Here is a 24,849-nt window from a genome sequence, read left to right on the forward strand (position 1 = left end):
CGTTGGCTCCCGAGCCCTCCCAGCAGAGGCCCGTCTGTTAGAAAGGCAGTGGGCTGCCCCACGCACAGGCCCAGGCATGTGCACAACTGGTCTGTTCTCTGTCCACAGCCCTGCAGCTCCTCCTAAAGGACCCAGTGCCTGGGGTGCGGGAGAGAGCTGCCGAGACACTGGGCCGCCTGGTGAGGTTTGCCTGACGCTGCCTGCACTCCTGCAAGTGACACAACGCTTGTCCTGCCTAGAGGACTCTGCTGCCAGCCAGGGCCAAGACTGTGGTGCCCCAGTTTATTGCCCAATAAAGCCAGTTACACCTCAGTGGGTGACAGTGTATGAATACCACCTTTCTTTCTGGCTTATGCTAGGTTCTGGGGTGCCAGGTAAGGTCAAGGCTGGGCAGCTCCTGGAGGCTCCAATCAGGAAGACAGGCAGAATGGGAATTGGGCTTCTATTGATGATTCTGTGTGGAGGGAGGCACACCCACCCTCTTCCAGGCCACCCAGAGTAGTGTGTCAGCTTAGCTGAAGAGTCGAATGGTGCCATCTGCCCCGGAGGAGAAGATCCACGGCTGTGTGGGGTGGAAGGCCACATCCAGAACACCCAGGTCTCGGGTCAGGGTGTGTCCTTTAAGCACCTTGACGGGCACCAGCAATGGGTTCTGCAACAGGTCACTGTGGAAGAGAGGGACTCAGGACCCAGCGGGATGGTCCCATGGGAAGGGCTGGGGAAGGAAGGAAGGGCCAGTACTCACTTGTACACCATGCCATGGCACACGATAACACTCCCATCGTCTGAACCAGACGCAAATAGTGGGTACCGGGGGTGGAAGGCCACAGCCCGCAAGGCCTTCTTGTGGTGCCTATGGACGGAGAGTGTGTTCACAGTGGGCTCCAGGTGAGGGAGCCGTCCCACCTACCTCACAACCCACCTTACCTCAGCACTTTGTATGGCTTGGTGGAAAGATCCAGGTCAAACCACACCAGTTTGCTGTCATAGCTGCCACAGATGATGTTGTCACCTAGGGCCAGAAGCAGTGCCTGTAACTCTCAAGAGACGCACAGGGTTTACTCCCCTACCCTGATGTGGAGTGTCCCCACTCCCCTCACCTGCTGGATGTACAGCCATGCTGGACACCCACTTGCAGTTGGGCATCAGTTTCTTGGTCAGCTCCTGGCGCAGCAGGTGGTAAACGCGGACGCTGCGCTGGGAGGCCACGAGCAGGAAGGGCCGGGAGGGGTGGAAAGCCACGCACTGCACCTGCCCGTGGCTGCGGCGGAACGGGCTCTGGCTGCGCCTCCTGCTCACCTGGTGGAGCAGCACTTGCGTGTGCCCCTGGCTGGACAGTACCACCGCCAGGTAGTCCCCTCGCCCGTGCCAGGTCACCTGTGTCACTGGCTATAGAGAAGAGCAGTGTTGGCTGATTGTCTGACCGGGTCTTTGCGCGTCGCCCTCCCTGTCCCATCACATACTTTGCCGTGGCAGATGCGTAGGCGCAGACCCCTCTGGCGCTCTTCCTCCGAGACCTCTAGCCATTGGGCAGGCTGCAGAGCTGGCTCCTCAGGTGGAGTGAAGGCTTCCAGCAGCTGCTCTGTGCTGCCCACCAACAGCCGGTCCCCCAGGGCTGGGCTCAGCAGCAACACTGCGTCATCCCTACCAGCAGGAGCCAGACACAAACAAGCCCCTCCTCAGCACCGTCCCCACTCGTCTGTGCCCCTCCCGGCCCTGACCTCCAGGGCCCTACACTCACATGGCGGCAGCTACCAGGCATATGGTAGGATTGGGGTTCCAGGCGATGCTCCGCACCACACCTCCAACATGCACAATCTTCATACAGCGAGCAGTGGCCACCTCCCAAAGCCTCAACGTGCCATCGTCTGAGCCTGGACATAGCAGGGAAGGCTCTCAGCACCTGAGCTGCTCACCCAGGTCCCCGTCTCCCAGCTCAGGGCAGCTCCCACCTCAGGCCCACCTGAAGCTAGCCACTGGCCCCCTGGGGAGACACTGAGGCAACGGACAAGGTCACTGTGGCCCCTGTAGACCTGCAGGAGAGGAAGAGTGAGAAGACAGACACACAGACACCCGAGGGCATTTGCCCACCTCTGACTCCATACTTACGAGGGCCTGGCACACAGGGAAAGGCTGGAGGTCTCTTGGCCGAGGGAGCTTGGGGATGAGGTCTTCGGGATCCACATTCACCTGGGAGAAAGAGCTTTGAGCATCGATCGCCCTCATCCTACACTCCCCCAGGGCCTGTGCAGGCTGCTTCACATACCCTCATCTTGCGCTGCCTTGGGCACAGATACAAATCAAGGCAGCGCTCGAAACGCTCCTGGATGAAGCGGCTGTAAGCAGGCACTGTCCTCAAGCTGGGGAATTTCTGTGGCAAGAAGTTAAGCTTCCTCTCAACAGGTTCCTGCTGCATCCATGCCAAGCGCTGGGGAGACAGGAGACAGGTGAGAAGGGATCGGGAAACATGGCTGGGCCCACACCCACCTCAGTGCAGGCCCACCTACCTCCTCCTCAGTGGGCAGGTACTCGGGAGGTGGGTTATAAGACTCAGCATGGCCAGGCAAGGCCAGCTTGGGAGCAGGCACATGCATCTTGTGGCGACCCAACACAGCATTCGGATCCTCCTGGGCCCACAGGTCATAGAAGCTAGGGGTGGAGTCCTGGGGCCGTCGAGGCTTGATCCATCCCATCTTGATGGCATGCACCATTCGAGACACCTGCACACAAAGCTAAGGTCATGTGGCAGCATGGAGACCTTACAGAGTGTGCAGGAGGAGGATGCCAGGGTCCCCACCTTCTCCTTTTCAACGAGGGACGGGATGAAACTACGCTTGTCAGCTGGGCGGTTGGTCACAGGGTGGATCATGATGTCACTGCTGAAGAAGTCCACAGCCGGCTATGGAGACAGGCATAGATGTTAGGTTCAGGGGTGGGGGGTGGGGTGGGGCGTGCATGGACTTCAGACCGTAGGGCCAACCATTGTTGCCTACCTCATAGGGGTTGAAGCCTGAATCTCCAAACTGGCCTCTCTGAAGCCGATGTACCAGGGCAACCTGCTCATCAGTCAGCCGCAGATCACGCCCTGTCATCTTGTCTTGCACAGTGCGCCTGAGGGAAAGCCAGTCAGGGTCATACTCCAGGCTTGAGGGACCACAGGTCCCGACCCAAGGTCCAACTCACCAGAAATCTGGGTCATCCATTTTGTCCAGAAACTGATCCAGCTCATCTCGTGTCCGCAGGGGCTTGTAGATACGTTTGCCATCCAGGTCATAACCCACATGTGGGAATTCATCGTACCATGCCAGGGGCACATTGCCCACAGTGTTCCGAATGTCCTGTAGCATAGTCACCACGTCAGCACCTGTCCCTGCCACCCTTGATCCTCTTCAAGCCACCCAAGGACAGAAGAGCCACTCTAGATCAGCCTCAAGTGCCCAGAAGCCAAGTGACCCAAAATCTGCCCTAGCCTTGGCCCCAGGGTCTGACGTGGCATGGTAGGGGTGCTATACCCCTCCCCCCAGGCCCTTGGAGGCGCCGGAGCTTTACCTTCACATTTTCCACTGAAGTGATGCCAACCCTAGCCTCCCCCCTCACTGGATTCCTTGGCCAAGGCTCTGGGCAGCCACAGACAGGGATGACCTCATCGCCTATGGGCTCCCTCCCCTGGCAGAAGCCTTAGGTAGAAGTGGGTAGTTTACAAGGCAGGAACCATGAGAAGACCCCACCCCAACCTCAGGGAGACAAACCTGTTCTGCTCGGCAGGTGGTCAAAGACCCCCCCCCCCAGCACCACTCATCTTCCCCTTCCCATTTCAGTGGGCAGAGCAGCCACATTCCTGGACACACATTCCTGGTTTCAGCCCCTGCCAGCCACCACCCTCACTCCTCCCAGCCTGGGGACTGCTGCCCAGGCGGCCACTTCCTGCAACAGTAGCCACAGGGAGGAGGGGCCCAGACATAACTAGCACAACTGAGTGCCAGCAGCCCCTCAGCGAGACCCCTTGGGCCCTGTCCCACTGCACCTGTCCACACCAGCCCAGAAATGCCCTGGGCTCTTGCTGTGCGCTCTCCACCTAGAGGGCCACTTCCGAACTGGAGGGATGGAGAGGTGCCGATCTTAGCTCTTATCCACGTGTGCACTGGCTTTGGGAAGCCCCATGAAGCATACAGCAAGGATGGGTGTGGGGCCCCCAAGCAAGTTGGGTCAAAGGGGTAAGGTTCTGGCACAAGGCACAGGCCATACAGTCAAGTCATGCCAACCACACACCCATTTCTAGACTGCTACTGCTGGAGTCAGGCCCATGCACGCACGCACGCGCGCACGCGCACACACACACACACACACACACACACATCACATCACATCACACACACACAGCCTGGCACAAAAGACCCAAGTGCACATGGAAGGAGAGTCAGACAGGGTGTGGCCAGGCACTCAGGGCCAGGGCAGCTGGGTGAACTTAGGCATGCCAGGAGAGAAAGCCTCTTGATTCTTGATTTATTATTCTCTTCTGCCCTGCAGAATGGGTGGGGTGGGCACCATGGTCTTGGGGCATTAATAGCACCCCAGAAATGCTCCAACCAGAAAGATGCTTGGGACCCTCTAGGCACAGCTATTAAAAGGGAAAAAGGTGCATGCACGAGCTCTGAGTAAACTCCTCCAGGCCAGAAAGGGAGGCGGAGGCCAGGCGCGGGGGAGGAGCCGACTGCTATAAAGGCACTGCTCTGCTGGCGGCCCCACTCCAGTCCGAACACATGTGCCCGCCTCGCCCGGCAGCCGCCACCGCGGGGCGCAGCGGAGACCCCTGGCCCGGCGGCCTGTGGGGACCTAAAGAGGCGGCATGAGCAGCGCACCGTGGAGCTGACGCCGCGCCCCCTGCCTGGCCCATGTCCTTCGCCATGCTGCGTTCAGCGCCGCCACCGGGTCGGTACCTGTACCCTGAGGTGAGCCCGCTGTCGGAGGATGAGGACCGTGGAAGCGAGAGCTCGGGCTCCGACGAAAAACCCTGCCGTGTGCATGCTGCGCGCTGCGGCCTCCAGGGCGCCCGGCGGCGGGCAGGAGGACGGAGGGCCGCAGGTAGCGGGCCAGGACCCGGGGGGCGGCCAGGCCGCGAGCCCCGGCAGCGGCACACAGCGAATGCGCGCGAGCGGGACCGCACCAACAGCGTGAACACGGCCTTCACCGCGCTGCGCACACTAATCCCCACCGAGCCAGCGGACCGCAAGCTCTCCAAGATTGAGACGCTGCGCCTGGCCTCCAGCTACATTTCTCACCTGGGCAACGTGCTGCTGGTGGGTGAGGCCTGTGGCGATGGGCAACCGTGCCACTCGGGACCCGCTTTCTTCCACAGCGGTCGTGCGGGCAGCCCACTGCCACCGCCGCCGCCACCACCACCACTGGCCAGAGACGGCGGCGAGAACACCCAGCCCAAACAGATCTGCACCTTCTGCCTCAGCAACCAGAGAAAGTTGGTGAGCAGGGCTGGGAGCACCGAGGGGCCCCGATGTACTCACCAGCCCACACCTGCCAGGCAGAGAGGTGCAGGGCAGGGGCAGCATTCCCTAGCATCTACACCTGCCAACAAAGCTGCGCCCAGAGGAGGGAAGGGCACAGAGGAGCCATACCTTGGGACACAGACTCCCATCGGTAGTGGTCATAGGAACCTGCAAATACAGGATCAAGAAGTAATGCTGAGAAGGGCCACCCAGAAGTTCTGGGAGGGAGGGCAGGCAGCAGGAACCTGGCAGGGCAGAGGGGCCTTACTTTCAGGCTCTACTTCCCTCCCATCAAGTTGAGAAGTGAAAGGAGGTGAATTCAAGAAGTATATCCATCCGCTCCCATCCAAAGGGGAATGATGTGAATCAGTGAGGCAGTCAAAGGGATGCCCCCACTAGGCTGATGTGCCACTACCCCTCCGCCCCTGCAGCCCACCTCCACCCCAAGGCTTATGGGCACCTGCTGCCTCTCCCCTGGTCTACTGAGACCTGCAATAGAGGGGCTGGGGGAGAAGGCTGAACTGAGAGATGCTGGCCAGCCATGATTTACTGCTCTGGCCGCACTTGGTGGCACCGGAAAAGCAGGGTGAGCAGGGAAAAAATACAACGGCTTTCCCCAATCCCCATTTCCTCTCCAGACAGCACGCACAAGCTCCTGGGGCCTGAACATCTGGGAAATTTAATTTTACAGTTTCGGCTGTGCAGCAGTATACTCCCCTCCCCAAAATGCACTGTGGGGGTGGCAGGAGCCCGGGATGGGGTGCCCTAGCACAGGCAGTGCCCCCAACAGGAAGCCAGGAAGGTTCGGGCAGTGCTGGGTGACACTAAGTCTCCATCCAGACCCTGACACACCCCCATCCCCTCTGCAGAGCAAAGACCGTGACAGAAAGACGGCGATACGAAGTTAGAAGGAGGAGGGTCCACAGCAGCCAAGAGGTGATGCCACTAGTGAAGGTGGATGCCACTGAAGAGTCACGGAGAGCCCCACCTTGGACCTGATCTGAGTGCAGGTCCCCAGGAGCACGCTCACCAGGCCAGACCTGCCCCAGCTATGAGCAGGGCCTATGAACAGAGAGATGGACAGGCGGGTGATGGCTTGACTCTAAGCAGCCGAACACTGACCCAGGTCCACTGGGACCTTCCATACTGGCTCTCTACCTGGGCCAAGTGTTGGCATCTTGTATCTTTAATATGATAATATAAAGTCTGGAAATTTTGTATAATTAAAAATGAAACAGTATCTTCCAAATTGAGGCACACTACCCTCTTGAAAGGATCTGAACTCACTATGACCCTAGTTCTCTCACCCCATCTTCCCCAGTGAGGGCAGGTTAGATCACCTATCAGGAGTCTGTACCAGGGACCTGTGGGGTGTGTGTGTAGCAGGGAAGGGGAAGAGGTGCTGTGTGGTGAGAGAGATAGAAGAAGAGAGGAGAGAGCAAGCCCACTTGGCTGGTGGAAGACTGTAGCAAGCAACACAGTAGCCCTGCCTCCTCCGGGTGAGGGGACCAGATGGGGCCTTAGGCAGGGGGATGTTTGGTTTCACCAGCAATGCCCCATTAAAAATGGGTACAGGGAGTAAGCAGTGCTGTCAGCCGAGTAGGCTAGCAGGCCTAGATGAGCCTGTGGACATCATCTGAATAGCAGCTACCTAAATGTCCCCACTGGTACCCACGTAGGCCCAGAGAGACTCTGGATCCACTGACTGCCAGAGCTTCTGCTCTCTGCCTCCAGCTGCACACTGGAAGGATTCCTAGCCGTCCAACACTCTGTCCTACCCAACTCCCCCAAAGACCCCACTGGCCTCCGAGGCTGATTCAGCCTCTCTGCAGGCTCCATGCACAGCTGGCTGACCATTAAAGCCCTGCAGGTGACAATTAGTTGAGTGGTACAACAGAGAAGAAAGGCCAGGCCTGACTTCTGGCTAGGTAGTGGGTGGAGGATGGCAGAGGGCACCAGGTGCTGGCACTGGCAGGCCTCCTGGTCCCTGGCTGGGGGAGACCAGGTGTTGAGGCCTATGTGGGCATCCTCATAGGGCGGGACAACAGGGCCCCTCCTCTGCACTGACGGGCTCCAGGGAATGCTGGTGCAGGAAACAAAGGTGTAATTTTGGAGGAAATTCTCAAAGCCAGGCCATTAAGGCAGGGGCAGGGGGCTGTGTCCAATCTGATAGAAATATAACGGGATAAAGAGTCACAGCGGCAGGTTTCATTCAGAAAGAAATCCAACCCCAAATTTCCTCCCCTTAATCCTGCAGGAGCTCACAGCTGCTCAGAGGGAGGGAGAGAGGGCACTCAGTCGCTGCAAAGCTTCTGCAGCCCAGGAAGCCAGAACCTGGAGATGCAGCTGGGGCTGATGGAGGCCACCTTCCTTTCTCATGCATTCCCCATGCAAGGCTCTGCCCAGCTTCACTCCCAAGCTACAAGGACTCTGTGCTAGGTGCTGGGTTGAGTGCAGAGTCACAGCCTGGCAGGGTAGATCTGTATTAGGCAGATGGGCACAACCCCCCCACCCAAGGACCCCAGCTGGCCTTCCCACTCTGGACACAGGTCTCCTCCCCTCACCTAGAGGCCTCACATTTCAATGCCTGGGTGCCAATCTCCCTCACAAACCCCAAAAGGACCAATGACTGAGTGGTACCTACTTCAATAGTCAAATGGCTGGGCCAATGTCAGGGAAAAACCAGAGGTCCACACACAGAAGGGTGGGAGAAAGCCCCCAAATACAGGTAGGTACGCTTCTCCATGTGCAGAGCTGCCAGTGTGAGCAGCATGGCTGGGAGCTATGGGGCCAGACAGAGGCCCAGCCATGCTCAGCTAGCTCCACTGGGCATCTGAGGACTTAAATAAAGCCCAACAGAAGAGGAAAGAGCCAACGAAGGGACCAGGGCAAAGAAGGAGAAGGCAGGAAGCCCAGGAGCTAGGCAGCCTGAGCTTCAGTAAGACTGAGTGCTAGGCCAGAGTCAACCAGACAAGAGCTGGAGAGGCTTGGGTGTCAAGAGGGGTCGGATGAAAGGGAACGGGGCTGAAGGGCTGGAAGGCTCTCTAGAGGCCTGGATAGTTGGGGTGCGGCACGCGCCCGGCCAAGGCCTCCACTGCAGGGCCTGACTCTGAAAGCGGCTGCAGCTTGGCCAGCCTCAGGCCCGGGCAGGCAGCCCAGCCACTCCCTGAGCTGCACCGGTAGCAGTGGCTGAGGGCTTGGCCCGACAGCCAGCAGGAGGAGGGGAGGGGAGGGAAGAACACTCCGTCACCCTCCGCTGCTCCAGATTCAAACCAGACCGGGGGTGGCATGGTCCATTCCCATCCTGCGGCTCCACGGGAGTCCACAACAGCTTATGGCCAAAGAGTGGCAGGTGCTATGTACCCACCACAGCCCCTGGCATCCTTCCCACAGGGCAACTTTACCTTCTACCACACTGAGGAGCTGTGGGACAAAACCCAGGGGCGCCCTTAGTGTGTGCCCCACAGAGGCAGCTCGGGGGGGGGGGGCTGGCCCACACCACGGGCCAGCAGCCACCCTTTCGAGCTGAGCTGGGCTGGAAACATTCGGCTCAGCCTCAGCTGTCAGCTCCCTGTCCCCAGCCTGGGGAATGAGCCGCTGGCGGCACCACATGATTCATCACCAGGCTGCCTGCACCCCAGGCCAGCCGCCCCCGCCCTGCTCAGCACCTGCGGGCTGCCAGGAAACACATGTGACCCCTTTGGGTCAGGCCCAGCACTGAGACCCCAGGCCAGGCTGATGGAGGGCAGTCAGACGCAAGGGCCATGCTTTCCTGGGGGGGGGGGGGAAGGCTACCCAGGCCCCTAGGAAAAGGGTATAGGATGAGGTTGGTAGGTCCACATCTATCCCTCCATCCTATCCCATCTCCTTCCCCCACTCCCCCCACTGCACCGGACGGACACAGTGTCGGCTGGGACTTTTCCGCTCTCGATGAGCCCCCTCCCCTCCCCCTCCCCAAAGTGGCTGCAGCTGTCAGGACCGCAGATTGGAACTGCAGGTACGGGGCTGGCCCGCTGCCCACCTCCCTCCCGTGTCTGTCTGCGAGAGAGGAAGCCAGCCCACCTCTGGAATCCTTCACTCTCTCCTCGTTCTGCCTCTCCCACCTGTCCCCGGGGAGCATGGGGTCAGCCGCCTCGCTCAGTCTCTCTCTTCCCCAGCCCCTCTCCGATTACAATGCGGGTAGTGTTCACTGTTGCTCGGCTCCCCCTGCACCAGCCACCCTCTTGTCTCCGAGCTCACGGCCTTCCTGTGCTGCCACCTCCCCCTCGTGGGGTGTCTTATCTCTCAGTGCTCAGCACTAACCAGCTGCCTTGGCCTCACATGCCACACTGACCCTGACACAAGGTTCCAAATGGAACGCTAGGCTCTGAAGCACACACGAGGCCTGCACGACAGACCAGAGAGTGGTCTTTTCTTGTTCTGAGGCCAAGTCAGCGGAGACCCAACAGGGGTAGACTAGGCAGGTACCACCTCTGAATCTACCATCTCCTTACCAGACAGCTGCCGGTCCCCCCCCCCTCATGCTGACAGTCCCCTGAGGTGCTAGCTTAGCCCACCTGAGCTGCTGCAGCTCCCAAGCAAAAGAACAGAGAGCTAGAGTCTTTGGGGGGTGGGGTGGAGGACATTGGGGAGAAAAATAGCTGCCCTAGCCTCAACTTCCTTGTCCCTCTCCTGGGACCACTCAGAATTAAATGGTGTTTTCCCTACTTCCGTAAGCAGGAGACCCCAGATGTTCCTGCACAGGTACTGAGCTGGGCACAGGCTTTATCCATAGCTTTTATCTCTAGAGGCTGAGAGTAAAGATCTTTCTGATTAGTCAGACTCAGCTGATGCTTTATGTAGTGAGGTGGGTTCAGGGCACCTCACGTACAGGGCTGCTGAGTGTGAAGCCCTCCCCGGCGAGGCAGTCCTGGCCCTGTACAGGCAGCCTCCTCAAAGGGGGCCTGTTTTGTGCCTCCAGCAGCTCCCGATCAGCAGCAGCATTCCCTGCCCTTACTGTGCCCCACAGACCTGCTCTCCAGTTGTCCCCCATCCTTAGCAACAAGATGCGACTCTGAAGTAGCCCTACCTTTACCTGCCAGGCACAGCCAGGACCAACTCTAACCCCATAAGAGACACATGGCTTCCTCCACTTGCTCCTCCCCCACCGTCCCCAAGGCCCTCTCCTGGCAGCTTGGGCACTCTGATGCATGGCTCTCAGAACTACAGGCAAAGTCAAGAAATGGCACTAAGGTCTACCTGTTCAATACTGTAAACAGCAGTTACAGAGACACATGCCCAGTCACTTTCAGTAGTTACTGCTGAGTCCCTACATTGGGCAGCCCCAGTGGGATGGAGTTAGACCTGAAGGACTGGTCTCAATCTGGCCACAGGCTCCATTTGGAGGCAGGCATAAAGGCTAGCCTCAAGTGGACGGCCGCCAGAGAAGTCTGCACAGACCCGGGTGCCTTCTACAAACAGCAGGGAGGGTCACTCACTCATGGAAACCTGAGCCCACAGGCTCCCCTGCCAGCAGTAACACAAGCAAGCATGGAGAGAGTAGAGTGCACACAGGGAGGCGGCCAGGACACTGCCGGCAGGCGGGGGTGGCCCCGGAGGAGCAGAGACCGCCAGCACACTGGAGGCAGCTGCCGGTTCAGTAGCTGGGAGAAGCCATTAACTGCGTTTGGCGAGAGAGCAGAGGGGATCACAGGTTCTGGATGCAGACAGGCCAGGCCGTGTCCCTGTGGGATCCTGAGTTATAGATCGGGCAAGGGGGTGGGGCGTGGGGAGGTGTTAAGACAGTAACAAAGACCCCAGACTCAGCCCCCTCTTGGCCCGAGGTCATACAAGGGATGGTCCCAGACCCATTGCCTTTGGGGGCTGGAAGAATATGAGACCAGCTCTTCTCAGACTTCCCAGGCCAGAGATCATGGCTTCCCTGAAACCCTCACACTGACTACACCTCTTGAAGAACAGAGCTATAGGCCCGCTGAGCAGACGCATGGGCTTCTCTACTTGACCAGGCCTGGCCTTGGTTTCTCCCAGTTGCTTGATAGACAGAGGAAGATTGGCCACTCAGCCGCCCTTCTATCCCAGTCCACATCCCAGGGGTCCCAACTACTGGATGAGATCACGTCTATGAAGCCCCACTGCTGTAGGAAGGAGGTGAAGTGGCCATGTGGGGGTGGGGCAGCTGCAGCACAGCTGCTTCTCCGTCACCCCCACCCCACTCCATCCCCACCATGCCTAGCGACTCATCTAGGGGGCTCTAGGTCCTAGTCTAGGGGAAGAGAAGGAGGAGCCAGAGGACAATCAGAAAACAGTGCTCTGGGCCACTTAGTTTAAGAGTCACTGATATTGAGGGATTCTCAAAACACCGCACAGGCAAATGACAACAGGGCCCAGAAGCTCCCATGTCCCCAACCCACGTCCTCGTTTCAGATCCACGGAACGGTCAAGAGGATTATCATGGGGGCATGTCCACCTTCAAACAGCAACAACCCAGTCCACAGGCTGCCATCTGTCTAGGCTCCTGCTGAGGTCACTACCATTAGAACAAAGCACATCAACACCTTCCTACTGTCCTTATCCAGAATTCTGTAAGATACCTGGTGCTATGATATGGCCTACACAGCTAGTTCTGCTAGGTGGCTCAGGATTGTCCCAAATCCTGAGGTTGGTATCACTGACCCCACCAAAGACACTTCCAGCTGTCCCTCCCAGGGCCGAAGTAGCTTGTGACCTTTTATAGGTGCTGAGCAAGTAGGGTACAGCTACAGACAGTACAGGCCTTAGTATATGGAGGGCCCTGGACACATTCCTGGAGATGGTCTGTTTTCTCAGGCTTCTCCATCAGGCAGCTTGAGGTGGGCTCAGCTCTGCTCTCCTGACCTGACCCCTAGCCAGGCACTGATGGCCACACCCCACACCCTCCCAGGCCTATCCTCTCAGCTGCAGCCACCTTGCTCTGAGAATAAGAATGCTAATTGCAGCCCCTGGTGAGGAACAGGCCCCGAGCAGCCTCTGGGAAGAAATGCGTATGTCCAGACTGGCCTGGCTCAGACAGGCTGAGCTCCGTGGTCCCCTCCAGGCTGGTCAGCTGTAACTACAGGAACTCTGCAGAGGGACATCTCTACTATTGCAGAACCCACGGCAGAACAACACGGGAGACTTATCGCATCATAGGAGAAAGGAAGGGGCTCTTGCACATATCACACACAGCATGAGACTGCCCAGCCTTCTTAAAGGGCCACTGGACAGGTCCAGTGGAGCATACCTCCCCGAGGGCAGGCAGGGTCTGGCAGACCTCTTTCAAGGCACTGACCGGTTCTGGATGCCCTTCCCCCGACTCCTATTCTCCATATACAATCATCATTGATTTCTCAAAATACCAAGCATAAAAAAGTAGCCGACAGGATGTGGCTGCCGACAGCCAGGGCCCCTTGGGGGGGGAGGGGAGACAGGCAGGGAGCCGTGCTGTGCGGCCCCCCTCGCCGGTGCGCCCGCTGCTCCGGCCAGGAAACCAATTTATTTTGTTTTGTCTCTGTTCTCTGAACACGCAGCAGAGACTGGATCGGGCTGTCGGCCAAGGCTCCTGTAGACACTGCCAAGAGAGCTTGAAGGTGGGGAGGAAGCCCAGCCAGAGAGGGGGCGCGTGTCTCCCCTAGGCCTCAGGGACAGCCCCTGACAGGCGAGCAGGAAGCGCTCCTGAGAAGAGGATCCATCCCTTTAGGCCCCGCACCAAAGCCAAAAAGAGGCTCCTAGGCTCCCAGCCTGGGGTATATGGTGGCCACCGCTCAGCCCCGGGACCAGGCCTCACCAGGAAGGAACAAGCTGCCAGGCCCACCGCCTCTGTACATAGCTTCTGAGCTTCCAGACCCTACTGGCCTTCTGGCCACAGTCCATAGCCTCTCAATGCCTCCATCCACTCCCCGAGGATCCGAGGGAACCCCAGCCTAGTGCAACGCTGCCCTCTTTCCTATGTTACTCTCCATCCTAGATGGTCAAGTCAGGAAGGTACAACAGTCACCACTGCCAGAGAAGGGACCAGACAAAGCCAACAAGGAGCACAGGATATGCCAGTCCTGCTCTTGGTATCACTGTGGCCACCCCTCAGATACAGAGCATAGGTTGACTCGCGCCAACCCAGGCCCGATACCCTCAGTCGGCTTTCAGTGCCACTGCAGCTTACACAAAAGTAGAGGACTACCCCGGCCCCCTTTGTGCCCACAGACAGGATACTGCTAAGCTACGCACAGCCTCTCATCTTCAACCTGGCAATGACACACATGTGCTGCTTCAGTCATCTGCCTCAGACCCCCAGATCGTTCTTCCAGATGGGGGGAGAGCCTAAGCCAGGCCGCCTACTCAGGGCTCGGCAGCCTCATGAGAACCTGGCCCCTGACAACCCGCAGCACTGCCTTGCAGGAAGGCCCGATACCACCCCAGGGCTCTCCCAGTCTGAGGGGCAGCACCTATTCCAGGTTGCATGAGGCACCAGCTTAGCCCTGGCAGGATGGCTCTCACCTCACAGGAAGTCACGTTCAGCCCAAGCCCTACCTCCTCATCAGAGCTGTCCTCTTCGTACTCATCTCGGGTCAGAGCACCTGCTTCCTCTGTCCTTGAGCAAAGAGGGGCAGCCTGTGGAGAGAAGGGAGAGTTACTACGGAGGTCCCCAGGATAGCCCTCTGATCACCAGGAGGCCCTAGCCTACAGCCCAGGTCCATTCCCCTGATCAGCTACATAGGGAAAACCACTCTCCCAACACTGGAACCCGGATCCCAAGACCACACGAAACACTGTGCCACGCCAAATCTCTGAGCAGCCTCACCTAGTACAAGGCCTCAGCAACAGAATAAAAGCCGTCCCAGGTCTTAACGGACTTCAGAGCCGCAGCCCCTGTACCTAGGGATGTTCCCTCAAGGGCAAACCAACCTTTGCTCTCTAGTAGCCCAAACAGTGGTGACACTCGATGCCAGACCAAAAAGGAAAAGGCTGCTATGAGCAGTGGGAGGCAGCCCAGCTGCGGGGCTGGCTGCCCACACCACTCACCCACACCACCACACTGATGGCAAAACCAGCTGCAGTGGCCCAGGGCCAATGGTCCCACAAATGGTCCTACTGGGCCCAGATCTGGCAGAGGCTATGCTCAAACCTACGGGCAAGGAGCACAAAGAGAGGGCAAGCGGGCAGTGCCACAGGTGGGGTGATGACATAAGCCGTGGGCCTCTATCATAAGGAACACCTAGAACCATTAAGAACCACATTCAGAACAGACCCACTGGCCAAGGGCCTAGAGAGATTTCCTGGACTCCCAAAATGCCTTGAGGCCCAGACCCCAGGCACCTTCCACACCCACCATAGCTGCAACAATAGGCTGACCTTGTCCCCTAGGTCAGAGTGGGTGCCACCGAGGATTCACAGTACAACCTGGAAAACAGATTCTCCCTTGACTGGGGAGGCGGATGGCTCAGACCAGATCGGGTTTATTGGCAGAACCAGAACTGATGGAGAAAACAGGCCCACCTCTCACCCCCGAGGGCAGTAAAGTGCTTGGAGCAGGAACCCCGGTGTGTGGGCGCCCCCGCCCACAGCCCCAGTCCCTCTTACCCAGGAAAGAGCCAAAGGCCTACTTGTCTCTAGCCTGTTTTTCCCTTCAGTATAAAGAGGATGGAAGACTAAGTTTTTCTCCAGGCTCGGAACAAGGAAGGATTCAGTTTCTCTATCTCCCCAACTTCCTTGCTGTACACCAAAAATGGGTTGCAAACCCCAGCTCAGAAGAGGCCCCAGAAACACAACTCGCAGGCACATCTGACTCTGCCTGAGCTCAGCAGGCACCTGGGACAGTGGCATTACAATACCAAGCTCTGGCCAGCCACTGTTCCAAAGCAGGTGTCAAAGCCCTGGCCTCAGGCAGAGCACGTTAACATGCCACATCGCCTTCCAAATGTTCTCTGCCAGGGACTATACCTACATGAATCACAGCAGCAGTGCCTACAGGCCATGATCAGAGTCCTGCGGGAAACCAACTCAGCACCCTGCACTGTGTCTCCCCACTTTTCCAGTGCAGGACAATGAAGGGTATACCTGGGGAGCCAAATGCAGGTAGGCCTTTGACACAGGTTGGGATCTCCAATGGTGAGGCTCGGGAATTCCCTCTACATGGATGCTATTTCCAGGCAACTGGGGTTCTAAGAACAGCAGCTTTAATCTGGATTCAACGGCTGCAGAGCAGTCGCTATCCACCAGAGGGCAGCACTGATACAGAGCAACAACCCAGGGACCATCTCCCCCTAGGGGAATTGAATGCCCTGGGCCTGTGGGAGGGTAGACATCCACTAGGGGAACAGCCCAGGAAAGCACACTTCCTCAAATTCTCTGTCCCCCTTTTTGAGGCTCTGAAGCCTAGGATTGTCTCAAACTACCCTCCAGATCCAGCCTCCTGAGTCCTGGGGTTTACAGGTATGCATCTATTTTCAAGTTAAAAATTAAAGACAAACAATCACTAAAACATCCAAAGCACAGACAGAGTACAGGCACAGGACACCCTAGGTCAGCAGCCTGCTTGCTGCCTACCATCTCACTCTCCCAACACAGAGAGAAGGTGGTGAGGCCTGCCAACCCCACTGGGTAAAAGGACATACCCCTTAAAAAGCTCACAGCCCAAGCCTAGCTCCAGAAGCCTTAGCCGGTTTGGGGAAATGGGCTGGTGCCTCTTGGAGGAGACTGAGATGTCAGACCTGAAATCCTCCCAGGCAGCTCTCAGGAGGAGAGGAGTGTGCAGCCAAACACCACAGCAACACTGCCACCAGTGAGAGGGCAAGTGACTGGTAAAAGAGCAGGGTATTAGGTGACAGAAGGCCCCACAGAGGTCAGGGAGGTAGTGAAATGCCAGGGCCGGTGGCGCACACCTTTGATCTCATCGCTTGAGAGGCAGTAAGCTTGAGAGCTCTGTGAGTTCAAGGCCAGCCTGACCTACACTGCAGTTCCAGGACAGCCGGTGCTACACAGTAAGAACTTGTCGGGGAAGGGGAAGGAGTGGGCAGCCTGGTACATACAACTTGAGAGGCAGGACAGGACTAGAGAGGGCTGTGAATAAGACGCTACCCAACAGAAGCCAGCAGGAGTGGTCAGGGCAGCTACAGTCCAAGACAGGCGCTGGGAGAGCCACAGAAGCAGGGGCTCACCAGGTACTGCAAAATAGGTGGAAAAGAAAGAGGCCCCCAGGAGCCAGTAAACCACCAAGGGTGAAGAAGGACCAGGTACATGCCCAGGGGAAAGCCCCAAGAGAGGCAGCTCCTTTCTCCCTCCGGAGCTTGATCTGCGGGACATACTTCTGCCTAGTCCAGGCTGAGAACGGGCTGCAAGGACCAAAGAGAGCGACGTGAGGTTTCTGAGAGCCTAGAATGGCATCCAAATGAGCAAGCTTCTTTTTTATTTATTTATTTTTTTTACATTACTGTTTACTTATGGTGTGTGTGTGTGTGTGTGTGTGTGAGAGAGAGAGAGAGAGAGAGAGAGAGAGAGAGAGAAAGAGAGAGAAAGAGAGAGAAAGAGAGAGAGAGAGACGTACACATGGATGTAGGTACACGTGTGCCACAACTCACATGGAAAAATGGACAGCTTGTGGGAGCTGGTTCTCCACCGTGTGAGTTTTGGGGATCGAACTCTGATCATCAGACTTGGTGACGAGTGCCTGTACTGGCTGTCACCACATGGCCCTTGTCTTAGTCAGGGTTTCTATTCCTGCACAAACATCATGACCAAGAAGCAAGTTGGGGAGGAAAGGATTTATTCAGCTTACACTTCCATACTCAAGCAGGAACTCAAGCAGGTCAGGAAGCAGGAGCTGATGCAGAAGCCATGGAGGCATGTTCCTTACTGGCTTGCTTCCACTGGCTTGCTCAGCCTGCTCTCTTATAGAACCCAAGACGACCAGCCCAGGGATGGCACCACCCACAAGAGGCCCTCCCACCTTGATCACTAATTGAAAAAATGCCTTACAGCTGGATCTCATGGAGGCATTTCCCCAACTGAAGCTCCTTTCTCTGTGATAACTCCAGCTGTGTCAAGTTGACACAAAACTAGCCAGTACATCCTTAAACAATCTTCTTGCAGTGGCAGCAACAGTCCCCTCTGTCTTGTCTGGCCACACTCCACTGCCACCACCAACCAGGTATAGAACAAGGGCATGCCACCTCTTCCAGGAAGCAGGTCAGGATCAGCCAAGTCAACTTCGCATCCCTTACCCGTGGGTACAGAAGAGCAGAGCTCTTCCAGTATGTCATGTCGTGAAACCAGTGCAAGGTGGGGCCAAGACCACTTGTCCTCCTCCCCTTTCCCACATACATACATGCATACATACACTCATACATACACGTATGCACACATGCACACACAACACCCCAAATCCCTAATACACAAAAGTCAAACCCAGCCTGCTATTTGTAACACAAAAACTATGTTTAAAGGAGACTAAAGAACCCACTTTTCCAGCAAAGGCCCTAGGCTGGACAGCAACAGGATCCTAGGCCATTCTCAACATCAGTCTCCAGGGCCAACCCAGAGAACGGTGGAAGGAACTTCGTGAGTATGGCCCCAGTGAGAAGAGACTGACAAAAGGTACCTAGTTCTAAAGACAACATGTCAGCAGAGACTGAAGAGGCCAGAGATAACATAGGATAAAAAACTGTTCTTGCTTCTCAAAAGAAAAATAACTTACTAAAGCTAGATATGATGGCGTACACCAAAGCACTTGGGAAGCAGAGGCAGGTAGTTCTCTTGAGTTTGAAGCCAGCCTGGTCTACAGAGTGAGTCCCAGGACAGCCAGAGATACACAGAGAAACCCTGTCTTAACAACCTGCTCCCCCGCCCCCCAATAAGAAGAGTAACGGTTCCATCAGAAAGCATGAGAACCTGAATTCAGATCCTAACACCTACATAAAAATCTAAGCATGAGCTAGGCAGACCTCTGGGAATTCAAGCCCAGCTTGGTCTACTTAGTGAGTCCCAGGACAACCAAAGATACAAAGTGAGATCCTGCCTCAAAAATAACAATAAAACCAAAACAAACAAGCTGAGCATGGTGGCGCATCCCTGCAATCCTACGGCTGAGGAAGTGGGATACGAAGCTCTCTGGAGCTCCTTGGCCGGCCAGTCCTGTCAAGGAGCTGCAGGTTCACTGAGAGCCTCCGTCTCGAAACAATGAGCTGAGGGTCTCAGGAGGCAGAGGGAGGGAGAGAGATCAGTGTGAGTTTCAGGCCAGCTAGGACGACACAGTGAGACCTTGCCTCACAGAAAGGAAAAGGTAAGGAAGGCTGAAGGGACAGCTCAGCATGGAAGAGCACTTGGTTATCTAGCAGAGGACACTAGCCCAGTGCCCGGTACCAACCTCACGTAGTTCATAACTGCCTGCTAACTCCAGCTCCAGAGGACTGAATGCCCTCTGACTTCTGAGGACCCAAGCATGAACACAGTGCACATAAACCCATGCAGGCACACACATATACATAAAAGCAAAAATAAATAAGGTAAATATAGGGGAAGATACCCAACATCAATCTCCAGCACACACACACACACACACACACACACACACTTACTAAAAACAAAAAGGGTCTGGAGAGGTGGCTCAGTGGTTAAGAGCACTGGCTGCTCTTGCAAAGAACCTGGGTTCAGTTCCCAGCATCCACATGGCAGCTCACAACTGTCTGTAACTACAGTTCCAGCGGATCTGACACTGTCACTCAGACAGACATGCAGGCAAAACATCAATGCACATAAAATAAAATTGAAAAACAAGCAAGCAAACAAAAGGGCCAGAGGATAGTGAGGCCTTTCCAAAGACCCTGGTCTCTACCAAACTCACCAACACTGGGGCCTGGCTGCATATGACCAGACATTCCATGTGGAGCTATTTGAGGGGCTCAGGGCTGACAGAAAGGAGACAGGGCTAGCCCAGGCTAGCCCAGGGTTGACACAGCATGTCAAGGTCAAGGTGCTGGAGGAACCTGGGAGAAGAGTATTTCCATGTTGGGCAGGGCGACTGCAGACATTTTAAAACAGGACAAGATCAGGGAGACAGCTCAACCAGTAAAAATACTTGCTATACAACCCTGACAGCCTAAGTCTGATCCCCAAAACCCACTCTGGAAGAACAGAATCAACTCTCACAAGATGTCCCCTGACCATACACATATGCTGTGGCACAAGCACACGTGTACTCACACATGTAATAATAACAAATATAACATATCTAGAAATCTTTATGCCCCTCCTACCCCAGCTCAGAAGGCTGCCCTTCTTAAACCTGAAAGGGCTGTGACTGCTTTACCATGAGGACAAAGCAGCCCATTACACAGCCCTGGAAAACGGCTTTGACAGCCCTGAACTGCCCATCTCAGGAACGTAACACAAGTGACAGTGCCCTGCACGCTCTCACCAGGACTCGATATACAGCTTCCTAGGGCAGGATGTAGCAGACTGTGTAGGATACACATCCCTCTGCCCCACAGGATGACACTACAGAACAGGGACACATGATCCTTCTTTACCTGGCCTCACCTCTGACTTCCATGTGTGACTGACAGGCTGTAGCTCTGAGACAGGTAGGGAGCACAGTCTATGAGAGGAGACAAGTACCCGAGCAGGGAGGCAGGGGAAGGGCAGGGCTCAGGAAGTCAAGAGAATTCTTGGTCCCAGACACCCACAGCTCCAACGCCACACTCCACCAGATGGCGCTAACTGTCAAGATACTTCCAAGTGTCTTGGAAGTTGCTAATCTCTGCCATGCCTCAGAGTACACTGCGGACCCCAGCAAGGCATTCTTGCTAGAGGCAGCACTAAGTCAGAACTCAGAACTCTCCAGTTAATGTCAGGGCTATTACCTTTTCTTACATTCTTGCATGTCAAAGATAGAAACGGGCCCTCAGACATGAAGCAGGGAGAAAATGGGGTGGGGTGTGTGTGTGTGTGTGTGTGTGTGTGTGTGTGTAGGGGTTATGACACACAGATGGACAGCACACCATACACATACCTCAACATAAATGTTTTAAAATTTGTTTTATTTTATGTGTATGAATGTTTGCCTACATGTTTGTCTGTGCACCACATGCCTGCTTGGTCTTTATGGAGGCTAGAAGAGGGCACTGGATCTAAAACTGGAGTGACGAATGGTTGTGAGCTACCATTACAGGTACTGGCAATCAAACCCAGGTCCTCTGGAAGAACAGAGAGTGTTCTCAACCAGTGAGCCATCTCACCAGTGCTCTCTCAAATATACGGGGTTTTTTTGTTTTTTTTTTTTTTGGGGGGGGGGGGCTGTTGAGACAGGATTTCTCTGTATAGCCCTGGCTGTCCTGGAACTCACTTTGTAGACCAGGCTGGCCTCGAACTCAGAAATCAGCCTGCCTCTGCTTCCCAAGTGCTGGGATTAAAGGCATGCGCCACCACCGCCCAACTAAAATATACGCTTTTTAAAAAGCAAAACCATCCGTCATAGTGGCACATGCCTTTAATCCCAGCTCTTGGGAGGCAGAGACAGGAGGTCTCCAGAGTGAGCTCCAAAGCTACATAGTGAGACCCTGTCTCAAAAGACAAAACAAAACAAAACACAAAATCAAGTATAGGGGGGCAGGTCAACAGACATTAATGGCCACACAGTCACAAATCTACTCAACATCAAATAACGACAAGACAGCACCACCTGAGGTGTGGTGGAGCTATCGCCTCCCTCAAAAGATGTCCTGGGATCAAATCCTTAGAACCAGTCGGGCAGAGGTAGCGCACACCTTTAATCCCAGCACTTGGGAGGCAGAGGCAGGAGGATTTCTGAGTTTGAGGCCACCTTGTTCTATAGAGTTAGTTCTAGGACAGCCAGGGCTACACAGAGAAACCCTGTCTTGAAAAAAAAAAAAATCCCTAGAACCCACAATAAGAAGGGAAGGAAGACAGGGAAAGAAAGGAGAGGTAAAGAGGAGGGAGGGGGTCGGGAGGCAGAGGCAGGTAGATTTCTGAGTTCGAGGCCAGCCTGGTCTACAAAGTGAGTTCCAGGACAGCCAGGGCTATGCAGAGAAACCCTGTCTCAAAAACAAAAAAAAATAAAAATATATATAGATAGAAAAATAGAAAAAAAAAAAAAAAAAAAAAAAAAAAAAAAAGCGCGAGAGAGAGAGAATGGTAAGCCCCCAATCTTACAAACACCATGGTCAACACTTCTTCAATCTACCATACCAAGATGATCTAGGCCTGGCTTCTTGGTTTCCAACCTGACAGCAGACATGATTACCAAGGTCATGATTTCCAACCACTGAAGTGTATAAACCATTACAAACTAGTTTGCAGAAAGCCTTAAACTGCTGCAGTATTTTAATCAAATTAAGCTTTTCTTTCATTTTTTCAAACAAAGAGTACAGTCCTCCCCATCAGTACGGCAAACAACTGTCTCAGCTTCCAAGGCCCACGGGCAGCTACGCTGGCCTCTAGTCGCTCCTGCTTTTTCTGCTGAACACCCTCCCTCGCAACTACATACCGCTAGCTCCCCTAGCAGTGGCATCTTGGGCTCTGCCTCTAGACAACGCAAGACGATTCCTAGACCAGCGTCAGCCCACTGTCTCAGAGAGGTGGGCTGAGAATTGCCTGATGGGCAAAGGCATGTGGACATTCATAACTCTCAGGAAAAGCACAGACAACTGAGGTTACAAACTAATACCCTGGAGCTCAAATGTGGGACGAGGGATAGAGGACCAGGTTCCGGAGGACACCATGAAGGGGACAGTGTGACACAGACAGTCCCCAGGAAGGGCAGACACTTCCTCTTTCTGGCCATCCTCATGCGCAGGAGAGCCCATGGAGGCTCGTCCCTCACCCACCTGTGCCGGCTCCTCAGAGGTCTCCCCCGCTCTATGGCTGCCTTCGTCATCGCTGGCTCCGGCCACTCCTTCAGTGTCCTCCTCACTCGTGTCACTGCCCGAATCTTCGAGGCCTGAAAACACGCTCTCCTCGCTGTCAGAGAGACTGGAGTCAGGGTCGCTGAGGAGAGGAGGCTGCAAGGAATCACAGGGTTTAATAACTGCCACCCGGAAGCGGGAACTAGCGGTGCCGCTGGTCACACACTCCCATCTGCACCGAGCCCACTCAGCCGGCCTGGGCCCTCCTCTCCTGCCTCTGTTGACAGAACCTGCCCTCAGAGCAGACACACCAGTCCCCAGCGCCGTGCAACAGAGGGAAACCTTTCAAGAACACACTGGCTTTGTGGGGCTCGGTTTCTACTCACTGTGTCACCAAAAACAAGTTTCCTCCACAGACACACGCCACACCCCTACTCTGGCACCTAAGGGTCCTGGAACTGACACCAGCTTAGAATGGGGCCCTGGGCCTGGGGGGATTAGAACTCCCTGAAGGCCCTGACCAGCAGAAGGGAGAAGTTTCTTTATCCTGAAGACCGGGAACAAGCCCTGACGGACAAGTTGCAAAGTCAGAGAGTAGCAAGCTAAGCCTATGTGTTGGTTTGAATGACAAGGGCCCCCATACGCTCATACATGTGGATGTTTGGTTCCCGGGTGGTGGACTGCTGAAGAAAAATTAGGAGGTGTTGGAGGAGGTGGGTCACTGGGCGTGGGCTCTGAGGTTTCAAACATCCACATCAGGCCCAGAATCCTTCCTCCCTCTCTCTCCCAGCTCATCAAGATGTAAGAAAAGCTCTTCACTGCTGCTCCAGCACAATACTCTCTGCCATGATGGTCAAGGAGCAACCGTCTAAATCCGCAAGCAAGCCTCCAAGTAGCCGCTTTCTTTGATAAGATGCCTTGGTCTTGGTGTTTCATCCCGGCGCTACAACAGTAACTAGGACAAACCACCGCTGTCTTGTTTTAGAACGGAGAGAACCCTCTGAGTACAGCCCTAGAGGCCACTTCACACGAACACAAGAGGACATTCAAGCATTGTCAACAGGGTTCTATCACTGACCTCCACAAGTTGAACAAGAACTTGAACACTTGAGGAAGCGTGTGACCGCACCTAGTGCTCACCCTGAAGACCAGGCTGGCCTCGAACTCACAGAGATCACCTGCCTCTTGTCTTCTGAGCGCTGGCATTAAAGATGGGTGCCACCGCCGCTGGCTAGTTCTTGCCTACCTGAGTGGCCTTCACTGCCCACCATTCCACAGTGATCACCCGAGCTTCCAGAGATGTCATGCTGACATTCTCATACTACTGACATCTCTGAAACTATGTTAGCTACTTGTCATACTAACAAGTAAAAGAGCCGGGCGTGGTGGTGGCGCACGCCTTTAATCCCAGCGCTTGGGAGGCAGAGGCAGGCGGATTTCTGGGTTCGAGGCCAGCCTGGTCTACAGAGTGAGTTCCAGGACAGCCAGGGCTACACAAAAACCCTGTCTTGAAAAAAAAAAAATTACTAACAAGTAAAAGTACTGCGCATGGTTAGAGCACAAACAACTGTGTATTAAAGGCTTTCTGCCTAGAACCACACGGAGGAAAAAGCTTAGGGGCATTTCACAAAACAAAGGGACAGTCTACTTAGTGGTTCGCAACCCCTCTGGGACGAGCGACCCTTTCATAGACTGTCCTGCAATTCATAACAGTAGCAAAATTACAGTTATGAAGTTGCCGCGAAAATGATTTTGTAGTTGGGAAAATCACCGCAACACGAGGAACCATATTAAAAGGGCCACAGCATTAGAAAAGTTGAGAGCTTAGAGGATCCAATTCAGTGGCATCAGCGGTGCATGACTTCTACCGCCTACATTTGATGAAGCCCCACTAGCAAGCCCACTGAGCTCAGCGACATGGAGTCGCGATGGTTCCATGACAACCAGTTCCAGCTGCCCTGGGTTCCATTCAGACTTCTACAATCTCACGTCCTCTTTCGTTTCACAACACACCTGACATGCTGGCCTGGTAGCACAGCACGAGCGCAATTAGAACCTTTCCCAGGACAGGAAGCACAGATGGAAGGTCCAGAGACTGTGGTGAGGGGACTCTTAAAGGTCCCTTCCTTAACACGGTTCAGGCCACAGAACTACCCCCGGGTTCCAGCGTCCCTCGGCGCAGGTAGTGTTCCGCTGAGAGTTCCAAAACAACAGCCCAGACTGGACGACCCAGGCTCTAGGCGACCCACGCTGCGCCACGGCCCGGCCTCCCTGGTCTTGCCACGTGCCTGCATGGTTCCCAGAGGGATGCAGTCTGCTACTTGGAAGTTACCTCTTGTATCTGCAGCTCCTGATCAGGTTCCAAGCGTCGTTTCCCCGGCAGCGATGCCGGTGACATGTGGGGCTTACCACACGCCCCCGCCATGCTGCGCCGCGCCGCGCCGGCTACCGATTTACTGCCGCTTCCGGCAGCGGGAGGG

General features: G+C 55.5%; 3 protein-coding genes across 6 annotated transcripts in view; 2 read left to right on the forward strand and 1 right to left on the reverse strand.

Annotated features, from left to right (window-relative positions):
* The window catches only part of Mroh1 (maestro heat like repeat family member 1), a 73,289-nt gene extending 72,749 nt beyond the window's left edge, over positions 1-540 (forward strand). For 3 of the 4 annotated variants that reach the window (XM_029531122.1, XM_029531123.1, XM_021217260.2), the window contains one exon: positions 109-218. In XM_029531122.1, the coding sequence (XP_029386982.1) occupies positions 109-194 (86 nt within the window). In that variant the 3' untranslated portion in view covers positions 195-218. Of the gene's footprint in view, positions 1-108 lie in introns of all 4 variants that reach the window. The other variant, XM_021217259.2, reaches the window with a different exon arrangement.
* Bop1 (BOP1 ribosomal biogenesis factor) lies at positions 263-24,849 on the reverse strand. The gene is made up of 16 exons (XM_021217261.1): positions 24,702-24,849; positions 22,352-22,525; positions 14,043-14,123; positions 3,184-3,338; positions 2,994-3,111; positions 2,798-2,899; positions 2,508-2,720; positions 2,267-2,428; positions 2,110-2,190; positions 1,964-2,033; positions 1,742-1,874; positions 1,464-1,644; positions 1,101-1,389; positions 928-1,012; positions 746-853; positions 263-665 (listed from the first exon to the last, which is right to left on the reverse strand). The coding sequence occupies exons 1-16, from the start codon at positions 24,792-24,794 to the stop codon at positions 512-514; spliced, it is 2,199 nt and encodes a 732-aa protein (XP_021072920.1). The 5' UTR covers positions 24,795-24,849; the 3' UTR covers positions 263-511.
* Scx (scleraxis bHLH transcription factor) lies at positions 4,729-6,731 on the forward strand. The gene is made up of 2 exons (XM_021217262.1): positions 4,729-5,477; positions 6,371-6,731. The coding sequence occupies exons 1-2, from the start codon at positions 4,893-4,895 to the stop codon at positions 6,407-6,409; spliced, it is 624 nt and encodes a 207-aa protein (XP_021072921.1). The 5' UTR covers positions 4,729-4,892; the 3' UTR covers positions 6,410-6,731.

The sequence above is a fragment of the Mus pahari genome, chromosome 17 (genome assembly GCF_900095145.1).
Source record: "Mus pahari chromosome 17, PAHARI_EIJ_v1.1, whole genome shotgun sequence".
NCBI lineage: Eukaryota > Metazoa > Chordata > Mammalia > Rodentia > Muridae > Mus > Mus pahari.